A 15,203-nucleotide genomic window follows, 5' to 3' on the forward strand; every position below is an offset into this window, starting at 1 on the left:
GAGGAAAGGAAGGAAAGACAGAGAAGGAAGGAAGGGAGGAAGAAAGGGAAACATTTTTAAACATTTTCTTGTTTTTTATTATATTTCGTTTGTTTGTTTATTTTTTACATGGGCTGGGGCCGGGAATCGAACCGGGGTCCTCCGGCACGGCAGGCAAGCACTCTTGCCCGCTGAGCCACCGCGGCCCGCCCTCCTTTAGTTCTTTGAACATATTTATGATAACGCCTTTGTAGTCTTTGTCTATTAAATCCAACATTTGGAGATATTCACAGTGTCTTATTTATTTACATGTCTTGTAAATTTTTTTGTTGATCACTGAACATTTTAGATAGTATAATGTAGCAACTCCAAATTCTGACTCTTCCCTCCTGAAAACTGTTGGTGTTGTTTTGTTTGTTTGTTTAGCAACTTGCCAGAATTAAATCTGTAAAGTCTTTCTTCTTCATAGTATGCAGCCTCTGTGGCCTCTTTTTAGTTTTTTTTTCCTTGTTTTTATTTTTAAGTCTGGCTTCCTAGGGGTCACCTCTGTGTCTGCATAATTTAGTGTTCAGCTAAAGATTGGTCAGAGGTTGTGCTTAAAATCCTGGAGACTGTAAAACTTCCTCTCTTTGCTTATGAATCTATGTGTGGGATGGGAGTACACGTTTCAGGCTGTTTTCACACCTTCCTTGGCTTTTAATTTTGCTAGGCTCTCTTGTGTCTTTGCATGTTCACACAGGTCCCATTATCCAGGTATGTGTGGATGGCTCAGGGTCTGTCTGGTGTTTGATGTTCATGCACACAGTGTTTCATCAACTTGGAACATGTGTAGAGTTTATCAACCCCCCCCCCCCCCATGGCTTTCTTTCCTCCTAGAGATCACCATTAAATCCCCAGTTAGCCTGCCTGTTAGTGGTTTGCCCAAATAATACTTCACCTTCAGGCTAACTGAGCTGATGGCTCTCTGCCCTGACACTATAACTTAGAATGTTCCAAATCAAAGGATTCCTGTCCAGCAATAGCATTAAAGCAGCTGAGTTTCATAGCTTGCCCCACCTGGTTGAACTATTGCACTGATAGAGCTGGGGTATTGGGAATGGAGAAGCTCCAGGCAAGGACATCACACACTCATGTTAGTCTTGCCTAAGATTCAGTAATTTTTATGAATTTTTGTTGTTGTTGTTATTTTATGCTTTTGGTCGATTTTCAGAGTGATGAAATGGTCATTTTTGACAGTTTTGCTCAGCTTTGTGGTTGTCTTGGGCTATAGGATTTGGTCTCCTCTTCACTCTATAATGCTGGAAGTCACCAGTCTGGAAAATTTTCAACTACCATCGTTATTCAAATATTACTTCTTCCACAAGCTATTTAGTCTTTCCTTCTGGGACACCTATGAATTGTATGTGAGACCTTCTCATTCTTTCCTCTGTGCATTCTGACTGCTCTACTATATTCTCCATTTCTTTGCCTCTTTATGCTGTCTTCTGAGTAATTTTCTTATATCTACTTTCCAGTTCACTAATTTTCTCTTCAACTGCATCTCATATGCTATTTAAATCATTATTTGTGGTTTTTATTTTGACTATTATTTTCATTTCTAGAAGTATTATTTGTTTCCTTTTCAAATATTTCCAGTCTTTTTTTAAAAAAATTTTAGTTCTCTTCTTATGCTTTCAATTTTATCCTTTAGGACTTAGAAGTTTTAAGCATAGTTTAAAAACTACTAGATTTTAGTTAAGATAATACTGGTTGCTATAACAGATAAACTCTGAATTCTCAGTGGTTTAACTCAATAAAAATTATTCTAGCATATGTCTGCCTTAGCTATCTATTGCTACATGATAAATTACCAGGAATGTAGTAGATTAAATATCTGTCTTGAAACAACAGGTATTTATTATCTCATGGTTTCTGTTATTCAGGAAGCTGAGTGTAGTGTAGTTGGGTGCCACCTGGCCCAGGGGTCTCATATGGTTGCAGTCAAGGTGTTGGCTGAGGTTGCAGTCATTTTAAGGCATGTTTGGAGGAAGATCTGCTTCCAACCTCACCACATGTAACTGTTGGCAGGCCTCAGATTCTTGCTGGCTGTTGACCAGAAACATCAGTTTCTTGATACTTGGAACTCACCATAAGGCTCTGCAGTATAGCAGTTTGTTTCCCCCAGAGTGAGGGCTCTAAGAGACAGGGCTTCCCAGATGGAAGTCACAGTTTTTTTTTTGTAACCTGATCTCATAAGTGACATCCATTGCATCTGCAATATTTTATTTATTAGAAACGGGCCAGTAAGCCCAGTCCACACTCAGGAGAAGGGGATTACACAGGGTATGAATGCCAAGAGGTTGAAAATCCTTGGGGGCCATTTATTTACTATATAGTCCAATATTAGCTCATCTTCAGCAGGGCTTTATCTGTGAGAATCTTGAGCAGCCTACATTAGGAGTGAGACCCCCCAGGAAATATTATGTAACTGCTTCTTTTAGACACCCCAGGTATCCCTAGTCTGGGAACATCTTAATAATTTTTAATTATGGGGGTCTGACCTGCACAGGCTGTATAAATTGACTCCTGTGTCTACATGAGGGCCAGCTTGTGATTACAAATTTTTAGGAGAGTTGGCTTCCCTCCAACCAGTACCTATGCTATAGAATTCCTTGTCATCGATTTTTTTTAGTCTACTTTTTTTTTTGAGTTTTTTCTTTTTTATATATATGTATTTTAAAAATATAACAACAGACACAAACATTCTTAACTTATGATCATTCCGTTCACATATATAATCATTAATTCTCAATGTCATCACGTAGTCGCATATTCATCATCATGATCATTTCTTAGAACATTTGCATTTATTCAGAAAAAGAAATAAAAAGACAACAGAAAAAAATTCATACATACCATACCCCCTCCCTTTCATTGATCACTAGCATGTCAATCTAAATTTATTTTAACATTTGTTCCCCCTATTATTTATTTTTATTCCATATGTTTTACTCATCTGTTGATAAGGTAGATAAAAGGAGCATCAGATACAAGGTTTTCCCACAATCACACACTCATATTGCGAAAACTATATCATTGTACAATCATCTTCAAGAAACATGGCTACTGGAACACAGCTCTACATTTTCAGGCAATTCCCTCCAGCCTCTCCATTACATCTTGTTAGTCTACCTTTTCATCAAAGGTTTCCCCTTTCCTAGCTTTATGCAGATTTTCATTTCCAATTCCCAGCCTCACATGGACCCAATCCTTACTCCTGTGCCTGAGTGGGTGTTAAAGCCTGAGCTCATTTGTTACTGAGACCAGCACCTCCCACTCCCACCTCCCACCTTCACTGGACTGTTTGCAACATTGGCTCAGTTGGTTAATATTCTGATTCTCAGTCTCCTCTTTGCTTTTGTCCCCTGGAGACTTATCTTGCTTTCTTGTGAGCTCAGCTATGCATATAAAACAATGTTTGTTATATTTTATCCAATGTTTTAAAGTGTTCTGAAATGGGAGCGATTTCAAAAGGTTATCTAAACTAAATAACATATGTAAAGTGTAAAAAATGTTTCCTGGTCCAGATCCACCAACTCTGGCATGGATACTTTTCAATTAGACCCAAACAAAGTATTTTCTTCTAAATATCCTGCACCCTTGGAAATGACTGCTGATGCTGAATTCTGGTTTGGAGAAAGACTAAGGTTCTCATTCCCCAGGAGGGTTATTTAACTTGTATCAACCCATTAGAGGGGTCTGGGGTAAGCAGTGTGGAAGGTGATGGAAGACAATGGAATTCACACCACAGTGCTATGATTCCATAATTGCAATACAGTAAACATCAACTCATGTGCAATGTTCTTCTCAGAGTCTCTGTGAGGTCTGGATTTCTCTTGAGTTTGGTCCCTTGTTGGAAACCTGAAACTCCTCTTGGCCAGACGAGATGGGAAGTGTGTGGCATGATAGAATTCCATGATACCAGGGAATTGCCCACCCTCCATCTGTCTTGGATAGAGTTGGTTAAGGTTATAGCTTATGGGAGGTATTTCAGGAGATTCAGAACCTCTGGGAAAGAGAAGAGGACTGCTCATTCTGAGAGGTATTCTGTGATTTAACAAACTCTTGCCACTATTAATAGTAGCTAATGTTTATTGAGCATCTACTATATGCCAGATATCATCCCTAGTTCTTTTTTTTTAACTTTTAACTTTTAAAATTGTATAATATAACATACATACAAAGCAAAGAAAGAAAAAAGCAATAGTTTTCAAAGCATTCTTCAACAAGTAGTTACAGGACAGATCCCAGAGTTTCTCTTGGGCCACCATACCGTCATCTCAGATTTTTCTTTCTAGCTGCTCCAGATCATTGGAGGCTAGAAGGAATATATATTTTTTTATTATCACTTTTTTCTTTTTTTGCATGAAAAATAACATATATACTAAAAAAACAATAAATTTCAGAGCATAGCACAACAATTAGTTATAGAACAGATTTCAGAGTTTGGATAGGTTATGGTTCTACAACTTTAGGTTTTTACTCCTAGCTGGAGACTAAAAGAAATATCAATACACTGATTCAGCAATCATACTCGTTTGTTAAACCCTATCTTCTCTGTATAACGCCATCATCACCTTTGATCTTTCTGTCCCACTTTTAGGGGTATTTGAGCTATGGCCATTCTAAGTTTTTCATGTTGGAAGGGACTGTCAATAATATGGGGTAGGGAGATGGAACAAGCTGATGTTCTGGAGAGGCTGGGCCCTCTAGGTTTCAGGACTTATGTGGTCTAGGGACCCATCTGGAGGTTGTATGTTTCTGGAAAGTTATCCCAGTGCATGGAACCTTTGTAGAATCTTATATTTTGCCCTAGGTGTTCTTTAGGATTGGCTGGAATGGTTTTGGTTGGGATTTGGCAAGTTAAGATAGGTAGCAATGTCTAACTGCATACCTAGTTCTTTTAAAACACAAAAGAGGTTGGGGGTTATGGAGGTGTGCTGCAGAGTGAGATTCCTTCCATCCCATCTGGTATCCAGACTTGAGACCAGAATGCTCTCTATTGGGATTAGATCAGATTCCTTGTACTTCAGGAGGTACCTCTGAGCTGGATTGGTTCTAGCTGGGGAGTGTTCCAGTTTGTAAACTGCCAGAATGCAGTATACCTGTAACGGAACGGCTTTTAAAAGGGGGAGTTTATTAAGTTTCAAGTTTATAGTTCTAAGGCTGTGAAAATGTCCAAATTAAGGCATCCAGGGAGAGATACCTTGGTTTAAGAAGAACGATGATGTTGAAGGTTTCTCTCTCAGGTAGAAAGGCACATGGTAACATCTGCTAGCTTTTTCTCCAGGAATCTTCAAGGCTTCCTTGGGGCACCATTGGTTCTGTTGGCTCTGTCAGTTCTGACGACTCTAAAGCTTTTTCCCAAATGGTTCCCTCTTAAAGGGCTCCAGTAAGCAACCCCACCTTGAATGGGAAAACCTGGGATTTAATTTTGGTTTTACTGCTTACCAGTTGGGCATCCTTGGACAATTCATTTGCCCTCTCTGAGTCTCAGTTTTCCCATTAGTAGAATGAAATGCAAACTCTTGGTCTATCTGAGGTGGGAACTAATGAAATCATGTTATACTTCAGAGGCTGTATCATGGAAACATTGAGTTGTATTTTACACATGGATCAGACCATGTGTTGGGCCTCTGTTGACTGCACATAAATATGATGCCATGAATCTTTCCTGGGGAATGTCACAAGATGCAGCCATGGAACACTTGCTGTCACATTCATTGTACAGATGCAGCTGAGGACCTTGTCCATGATGTCATCCAATGCCCTTTACATAATCATCCACAGGAGGGATTTCTCTTGGGCTCAGCCGGGCTGTACTCCTCCCTGCTTTGACTGCTTTGAAGTGCACCCATTTTGAGCAATGTGTAGGACTTCATCACGGGTGATTCTTACCTATGCAGAGCTTATCTATGGCCCTACCTACTTTTCATACCTTTGCTTTTTCTTTGAGCTAGTTTTCTCATGTAATGCAAATGAAGCTGCCACTTCTGTGGCAGATTTAGCCTTAGTGCAGTGTTCTGAGACACAGTTTTGTGAACACAATTTTTGCTTTGGTTCTTACTTACTTTCACTTTTTTAACATCATGGATTCTCCACCACAGAATATTAAAAACAAAAACAAAAACCTCATCTGACAAAAGCTGAGCTTCCCTCAGTGGTTGAGCACAAAGAAGGAAGCAGCAGGCCAAGCCAGCACTTTCCTTAGTGGGCAGGGGGTGGGGGAAGGCTCGAAAACTCGTAGGCTGATAAATTTTTGCTCCATCACTTACCCATTAATTTCTACCCTGCCGCATAGTATAAATCTCTATAGGTTGATTTCAATAAATTTGTAATGTAGTGGATTATAAATAATAAAATAAAAGTGGCTTCCCCTGCATAGCTGGCAGAGGGTGGATGCCAGGTCCCTAATCTCGAGAGGCTGGGACTTAGTGGAGAGAAGAAGATGGAGTGATTTGGAGCCTGGGCTAGGGAGACACACAGGTGGGGTGGGATATTTAGAGGAAAGACGGCCCCAAGATAGACCCGGGAGGCAGCACAGGGCTGAGGTGCCCCCATCTTTCTTTGCAGAGAGCTGGGGTTGCTTTTAGTCCAAATGCAGAAGAGGTACAGCCTCTGCAGATCGACATATGTTCCTAAGGCGAACCAGCGCAGAGCCCCACCCTCCACCCCCGAATCCACCCCAGCACCCCAGTAACTGTCCTCCCTGCCCCCTTTCCCCAGCTCAGCGACGAGCTGAGCCAGCAGCTGGAGGCCGTGTGCGGGTCCGTGTTTGGGGAGCTCGAGTCCCAGGCCGTGGACGCCCTGGATCTGCCGGGCTGCTTCCGCATGCGGAGCCACAGCTACCTCCGGGCCATCCAGGCCGGCTGCTCTCAAGACGACGACTGCCTGCCCCTCCTTGCTGCTCCTGCCTCTGTCTCAGGGAGGCCCGGCTCTTGTGAGTACGCCCTTCTCTGCCCCTGGCCCTAAATTGGAGAGCGCCCTGAGTTCTGGTTCTGATTCCCCTTCTCTGCCCCTGACCCTGGCTCTAGGCTGGACAGCGCCCTGACTTCTGGTTCTGATTCCCCCACTCCGCCCAATTGAGCTGTGTGACATTGGGCAGACCGCTTGCCTCTCTGGGCTTGATGATGGGGAGAATAATCCTTGGCCCTGTACGTAGCAGCACGTGGACTATGCGTGGCCGCAGAGTCCTGTAAAACCTCGTGGGTGGGTGGGGTAGTCCGCTACAGACCGCTGCGGTTAACGCGTTTCTGAACTGCGGCGTCTCTGCTGCCTGTACACAGCCTTCAACTTCAGAAAGGCCCCGCCCCCCACCCCGCCGGGAAGCCAGGCCCCACCCCGCATCTCCATCACCGCCCAGAGCAGCACCGACTCCGCCCACGAGAGCTTCACGGCGGCGGAGGGCCCCGCCCGGCGCTGCAGCTCCGCCGACGGGCTGGATGGCCCCGCCATGGGCGCGCGTACCTTGGAGTTGGCACCGGTCCCGCCCCGGGCCAGCCCCAAGCCCCCCACACTCATCATCAAGACCATCCCTGGCAGGGAGGAGCTGCGGAGTCTGGCGCGGCAGCGGAAGTGGCGGCCGTCCATTGGGGTGCAGGTATGGGAGGAGGGGCGCCAACGAAGGCTCAGACCCCGGCCGGCTGGGATGGGTTGAAGGGAGTACAAGAACCTTTTGGTTGCACAGACTTTCCCCTTGGCTTACTATGAGCTTCACATCAACCCTTTGTCTAGTCTGCTCCAACCAGTTCCAGCCCATTGCCTTGACCCTTTTCCTTGCGCCCATGTCCATAGTGGCAAGTGGAGAGCATGCCTAGTGGTTCCCACCCTAATGCTTCCTTTCTACTGGAGGTCTCATTTTGTTCAGGCAGATTGTCCTTGTAGGATCTGCCTGCTGGCTTAGGGCTCAGCCATTGCTGGCTCTTCTGCCTGGGAGGGGCTTATGGGGCAGTAGGTCCCCTTGGCTTTCCCCAGCCACTGACACCCCCACCTTGCCACCAGGTGGAGACTATTTCAGACTCCGACACAGAGAACAGAAGCCGAAGAGAGTTCCACTCCATAGGCGTCCAAGTGGAAGATGACAAGAGGTAGGTTAGAGTGGGGGCATCACTGGCCTCCTTGGGGAAGAAGAGGTGAGAGAGTTGCATGATATCCTCAATGCTCTCTCTTCCTGGAAGTGAGACTAAGAAGGGAAGGAGGGGGAGAAGTCAGAACAGCCGCAGAGGTTATCCACAGAGGTATCACCGGGCCAGCCCTTAAATCTAAAGCAAGTCTTCGTTGTACCCTCAGGTAGACAGGAGATGTACAGTGTGTTGGGGTATGGTGGGGCAGACATAACAAGGAGGTGCTGAGCAGGCTCCAACAATTGTCCTTTCCAGGGCATAACAGAATTCTGCTAGTCCCTTGTTTCATCCTGTGGTGTACAAGCATGAGAGCTCAAAAAGAAACAAATAAACACCAAGATTGCCTCTCAAGGGTCCCTGGCAGTTATAACACTCCTCCTCACTTGGCTTACGCAAGCACTTAACCAGTCGGGGGTGCTTATTATATCTGAGTCTGTGGCATAGCAGAGATAGTAGCATTACCAGCAACCACTATTCTGGCATTAGAATAGTGCTCAGAGACGTTGCTTCCTTAATTTCCAACTGAAAAATTAGTGCTGCAAACTTTAGAGGGAATCCTGGGAAGGGTCCCTCTGTTGTTGGGTTCTTGTGAGAAGATAGTTTTCTAATGACCATGTGACAGTGCTACAGTGGCCCATCTGTTCTCCTTGCTGCAATGTCCCCAGGCCCCTTGGCCCTAGGTGTGTCTAGGAACCCACCTGGGCTGGCTTTAAGGGTTTCATGGTAATCTGTGCTTCCCAGGCCATACCCACTGGAGGAATAATACTAAAGTCACAATAGCAGTCCCATGCAACTGCTCTCAGTTGTCATTGTGGGACGTCCAGAAAGCCTTCAAGATCCCTCCAACCATTTCTTGGGAACACTTGTGAGTGCATTGCTTGTGTGCCTGATCAAGTCCTTTTGGGATTCCTGTGGGATTCACCATTTTTTGCCACTCCTTCTTTGGCTTCCTGTGGTTCCATCTGCTCTTGAGGCTGTAAACGCCTCCCACAAGGGCGCCAAAAAGCCACCCTTTGTTTCCCTATCACTTCTGAAGCTTCTGTCCTCCAAACTCCTGGTGGTCCACACAGATCACAGAAAAGTGACTCTTTACAGCAAACCGAATCCCACAAATCCATGACTTAAGTTCTTTTTTTTCTTTTTTTAAATTAATTTTTAAATTTTTAAAAAATATAACAACAAATAAACCCAAACATTCTTAACATATGACCATTCCGTTCTACATATATAATCAGTAACTCACAATATCATCACATAGTTACATATTCATCATCATGATCATTTCTTAGAACATTTGCATCAATTCAGAAAAAGGAACAAAAAGAAAACAGAAAAAAAATGAATGTATATCATACCCCTTACCCCTCCCTTTCGTTGATCACTAGCATTTCAGTCTACTAAATTTATTTTAACATTTGTTCCCCCTATTATTTATTTTTATTCCTTATGTTTTACTCGTCTGTTGATAAGGTAGATAAAAGGAGCATCAGACACAAAGTTTTCACAATCACAGTCACATTGTGAAAGCTCTATCAGTATACGATCTTCTTCAAGAAACATGGCTACTGGAGCACAGCTCTACATTTTCAGGCAGTTCCCTTCAGCCTCTCTATTACATCTTGACTAACAAGGTGATATCTATTTAATGTGTAAGAATAACCTCCAGGATAACCTCTCGACTCTGTTTGCAATCTCTTAGCCATTGACACTTTATTTTGTCTCATTTTGCTCTTCCCCCTTTTGGTTGAGAAGTTTTCTCAATCCCTTGATGCTGAGTCCCAGTTCATTCTAGAATTTCTATAACTTGAGTTCTTGAGAAACAGGATGAGAGCCATGGATGGAAACCCCTCTGTGTTTAGAATCCTGCCCCCAACTCTAGTGCTGCCCCACAGACCATAAATCAAACGCATATGCTCCTACTTGTTTCTTCAGGAGGGTTCTTGGTCCCTCATCCAGACAGGCTGTTGGGGTTTCCCCCATTCCTCCTGAGAAGCCTGAATTTTGGGAGATGTACAGCAGGCACTCTAGCTGAGACTTCTGCTAAATCAACAAACTCTGTAATTCGTTTATCAATGACAAATATTTATTAAGAATCTATTAAATGACAGCTCTTGTGCACTGTGTTAAATGTTTGGGTATACATCACAGACCTGACTCTTGCCCTTATGAAGCTCATGGTCTAGAGGGAAATCAAGGTTTGAATAAACAATCCATGAATAAAATATAATTCCATGTTATGGTATAATATGTAATAGAATATTGCTTCACATTGTGGTGGGAATATGTAAGGAAAAAAGAGGAATTAAAAGAGTAGGGACTTTATTTAGATTGAGTGAGTGACATTTACACTGAGGCTTGAAGGAGGACAAGGAACTCTCAGGAGACGATTTGGGGGGAAAGTGTTCCAGGAAGACAGAATGGCATATGTCAAGGCCCTGGGGCAGGAAAGAGTTTAGCGTACAGCAGGAACCGAAAGAAGTTTGTGTGGCTGGTGTGGAGTGAATAAGGGAATGGGGCAGTGTGAGGAGCTGGACTGGAAAATAGACAGGGACCAGGTCATACAGAGCATGGGCATTATAAAAGAACTGGTATTTGTCTATAAGTAATGAATAGCCAATAAAAGGTTGAAGAAGGAAATGATGTGATCTAATTTGTGTTTACAAAAGATCACTAGCTCCTGAGTGGAGAATGGATCTGAGGGAAGTAAGAGTGGAAATGAAGAGCCTTATAAGAATTTTTTATCATCCAGAAGAATGAACTAGAGTGGATATTGTAATGTAGTTTATAATTGGCTGCTACTATTAAGTTATGTATATTAATGTATATTAATTTTGTGTTCAGCAGCCTTGCCACTCTTTTTATTGGGTCTCATCATTTATCTGAAGCTCATAATAGATTTTTAAAATATGGTCAGTTATATTTTACATGAATGATGATAATTCTTTTCAATCTATATTCTTTTAGTTTCTTTTTTGTGATGCATTTAATGGGACTTCTGTTTCATTATTGAGTTGAAGTATGTTTATCCCATTCCTGACTTCAATGGATATGTTTCTTAAGTCCCACTGATAAATGTGATGTTTGCTATAGATTTTGATGGATACTTTTTATCAGGTTACAGAAATTTCTTTCTATTCTTAGTTGACTAAGAGATTTTTAAAAAATAGGAAATGAGACTGAAATGTTTTTGAATGCTTTTGCAGAATCTACTTAGATAATCATAGATTTTTCTCCTTTGACCTGTGATGTGACCCATTCTTTTATTCCTGGGCTGTACCCTGCTTGGTTGCATTATCAGTTTGGGTTGAGTTTGGCTGTAACAAAGCTTCAACAGTGTCCTAAACAGGATAAAAATTTGTTCCTTAGGCTTCTTCCACATTTCTGTTCCACCCCCTTTGGGTGCTACCTCATGTCTAAGAAGGTGAAGTTTAAGCTCCAGTCTCCATGTCTGTATTTTAAGCAGTGGGAAGGAGAAGGGTTCTTCCCCTTCCTTTTTACAAAGACTCCCTGAAATCTGCGATACTTTCAGTTGCATCACCTTGACTCGAACTTTGTCACATTGCTGCACTAGCTGCAAGGGAGGTTGGGAAATGTCAAGGGACATACCTAACAAGGGAGCTGGGAAATATGTGCGATGTGTGTGAAGTATGTAGCTCAAAGTCAGGACTTTATGGTGAAGAGAAGAATGGATATAGGGAGCCCTAGCAGTTTTTGCTACAGACTTGCTGTATTGTGTTTATAGACATTGCTTAATTTGAATACTTGCAATTTAAAAAATTTTGTATCTGTATTTGTAAATCATATTGATGTATAATTTTGTCCTTATTGTTGTCAGTCAGTTCAGGTATTAAGGTCATGCTAGACTTCTAAAATGAGTTGGGTAGTTTTCTCTGGGTTTCTGTTCTTTGAAACAATGTGTGTATAATAGGAATTATTAATTTCTTAAAGGCTTTGTAAAGGGTGTCTATAAAACTATCTGGGCCTGATGCCTTTTTGGAATAAGAGAAACTTTTTAAACTGGGAAAGTTTCTTTATTATTGATCTATGCTAGTTTCCTTTTACATCTTGAGTCAATTTTGGTGATTTATATTTTTCTAAAAATTGATCATTTTACAAAGATTGACAAGGTTTCAAAATTATTAGCACAAAATATTCTTTCTCATAGTAATGTAATTCTATAAATTTTACCCTCCCTCTCAGTCCTAATACCACGTATTTGTGCCTTTCCTCTCTTTCATGATCAGTCTTGCCTGACATTTGTATACTTTATCATTTTAATAGATTTTATAAATTCTAGTTTATTAGTCTTTTAAAAACTAGCTTTTGGTGAACATCTCAGTTTTTTCTTTGTCTTTCATTTTTAATATTTCCTTTCTTGTACTAGTTTTCTGTTTATTATTTATTTTTACCATATTTGTCTTTTTTCCCAGCTTCTTGAGTCGGTCATTAACTTTCATTGTTTCTTATTTTCTAATATATGTTTCTAAGGCTATAAATTCCCTTCTAACTATATGATGTAGCTGTGTCTTATACATTCTGAGATGTAGTATTTTGATTGCTCAATTCTACATTGCTCGGAACTTTAATCATAATTTCCTTTTTAACCCATGAATTATTTAGACGAGTTTTTTTTGTTTTGTTTTTTTATTAGTTTCAAAGTTTTTTTTTTGTTTGTTTGTTTATGGAGAGGCTATCTTTTAACTATTAATTTCCAAATTTCCTACATTGTAGACATGGTGTGTGGTCTATGTGAGTTTACTTCTTAGAATCTGTTGAGGCTTCTTCCATGTCATTTATATGACCAACTTATAAATTATCTTTTTCAAATGTTTATCTGTGATTATTTTGGGGGCACTTGATCTACCAGTTCTGAGAGAAATTTGTTAAAAATCTCCCACTGTGATTATGGATGATTCATCTTCCCTGGTAATTTTATTAATTTTACTTTCATTTGAGTGTGTGCTGTTTAGGAGCCCTCAGACTTGACGATTATTATATCTTTTCACCGAGTTGATCCTCTTCTCATTAAATAGGCTATTCTTCATCCTTACTAATGTTTTTTGCCTTAAAATCTATTTTGAAAAAAATCTATTTTGTCTAATTTTATTGTCATAGCTGCTCTTTTTTGATTAATTACCCAGTATATCTTTTTCCAGCTCCTTATTTTCAATCTTCCTATATCCTTATGTTTTAAATGTGTTGCTTGAATATCAGTATGTAGCTAGAATTAAAATTTTTTTTAAGGATCTCTGCCCCTTGGTAGACAGATTTAATCCATTTCTATATATTTTGATTACTGATTATTTCATCTTATTTCTACCTCTCTTTAAAATTTTTCTGTATGACATGGTTTTTCTTTGCTTTCCTCCTCCTCTACTTTTTTTGCCTTGTGTGGAATCAATCAAGTATATTTCCTTTTCCCTCCCTTGGTTTGGAAGTTTACATTTTAGTTATGATCTCCCTGAATTTTTTTTTTCACATGGGCAGGCACCAGGAAGCAAACCCGGGTCTCTGGCATGGCAGGCGAGAACTCTGCCCCTGAGCCACCATGGCCCACCCTCCCTGAATTTTTTTAAAAAATATATTTCATTCCATATTTTTCAAATAAAGTCTAAAATTAACCAGTACTTCTACTCTTCTCTGGAACAAAACAAGGACCTTGGAACACTTTAATTTTCATCTTAACTCCCTTCCATGTTATATTTATCTAGTATTTGGATTCTAATCCTATGAAAGTTCAGCTAAATTGTTAAAACTCTGCTAAATGATGTAATTGCTATATCATTTATGGTTTGATATTTCAGATTTACAAACATATTTTAACAATTTATGTGTTCACTGTTGCTTGGTACTGCCTACACCTTTTTCCAGCGTTCAGTTTCCTTCATGCCGAAGTACTGTTCAAGCTTGGGAAGTTTTAAAGTTAGTCTCTCAGCTTGTGGTTTCTGTATTTCCCTGGTAGTTCTCATTTGAAACCCTTCCCTCGCACCCTCCAGCACATGCACAAAGCTGCCTTGATATAATTTCTCAGTGTCCACTTTCCTGAATCTCTGGTATGGGCTTTTTTCAGTCCAAGTTTGTAAACAAAGAGGGCTTTCTTGGTTGCTGCCTTTCTGCAGGGGACCTCTTTCGAGCTCCTTGTGATGCACAGGTTTAGGTCTGTCCTCTCATCCTTCCATGGCATTACCTTCTAGCTTCTAGCATTTGTCTGACCCTGTATTCCTGAGGATCGTTTGACTTAGAGTTCTTCTCACTTTCTGGCTTTGCATCTCCTTTTTGTATCTGGTAGCTGAGAATTTCTCTTTTCTACTTCCAAGCTTGGCATTGTAGTCAAAACACCTTTTTGATTTTATTTTATACAGCATTTCTGTGTGTTTCAGGTGAAATGGGAACTTCCCAATTGGCTCAGTCCGTTGTATTGATGGATTGTCTGGACTTAGGCTGATAATAACAGAAATGGATGGATTTGAGAAGCATTTTAGAGTGGAAGTCAGGGAAGGGCAGGAGCAGGCAGAGGATACAATTTTCCTTGCTCTCGTGTAGGTGCTTGGTGAAGTCTTGGTGGGGTGGGGTGGCAGGGAGGTGGTGTTTAATAAGTCTAAAGAACCGAATTGCCTGGGACAGGTTATCACAGTGGGAATTCAGAGGGACTGACAGGTGGGGAGAAGAGCAATCTGGCACGTCCCTCTGGCCAAGCTCCCTTGCTTGTCTGCTGAAGGCATCCTTAGGTATGCACAAGCACTATCCTTTCTGTCCCTTATGTCCCTGGCACTTTAAGTCTGACTCACCACACACCATGCCCCAACTGGTACATAACAGCGAGCCATGCATGCCAGCAGCCTTTCTAGGCAAACATCCAGGACTAGTCTTCTACCCATTGCTGCCCCATTTTCCTGGACTCTGTTGTCTTTACTTCTGTCTCCATGGTCCCATTGTCTGCTTCTCTCTATTCTTTTGTTGTAAACATTGCTGGGAAGGAAAAGACACCCATTTTCTGTCCTTCTGGGCGTCCTTTGCTAACCTATTGGGTGAGGAATTTGGACTTAATGTGCTTATGCTGGG

General features: G+C 41.4%; 1 protein-coding gene across 1 annotated transcript in view; it reads left to right on the forward strand.

Annotated features, from left to right (window-relative positions):
* The window catches only part of DLGAP3 (DLG associated protein 3), a 50,245-nt gene that overhangs the window by 24,099 nt on the left and 10,943 nt on the right, over positions 1–15,203 (forward strand). The window contains exons 6-8 of the mRNA XM_077137168.1: positions 6,745–6,958; positions 7,305–7,618; positions 8,020–8,105. Of these exons, the coding sequence (XP_076993283.1) occupies positions 6,745–6,958; positions 7,305–7,618; positions 8,020–8,105 (614 nt within the window). The remainder of the gene's footprint in view (positions 1–6,744; positions 6,959–7,304; positions 7,619–8,019; positions 8,106–15,203) is intronic.

The sequence above is a fragment of the Tamandua tetradactyla genome, chromosome 2 (genome assembly GCF_023851605.1).
Source record: "Tamandua tetradactyla isolate mTamTet1 chromosome 2, mTamTet1.pri, whole genome shotgun sequence".
In the NCBI taxonomy this organism is placed as follows: Eukaryota; Metazoa; Chordata; class Mammalia; order Pilosa; family Myrmecophagidae; genus Tamandua; species Tamandua tetradactyla.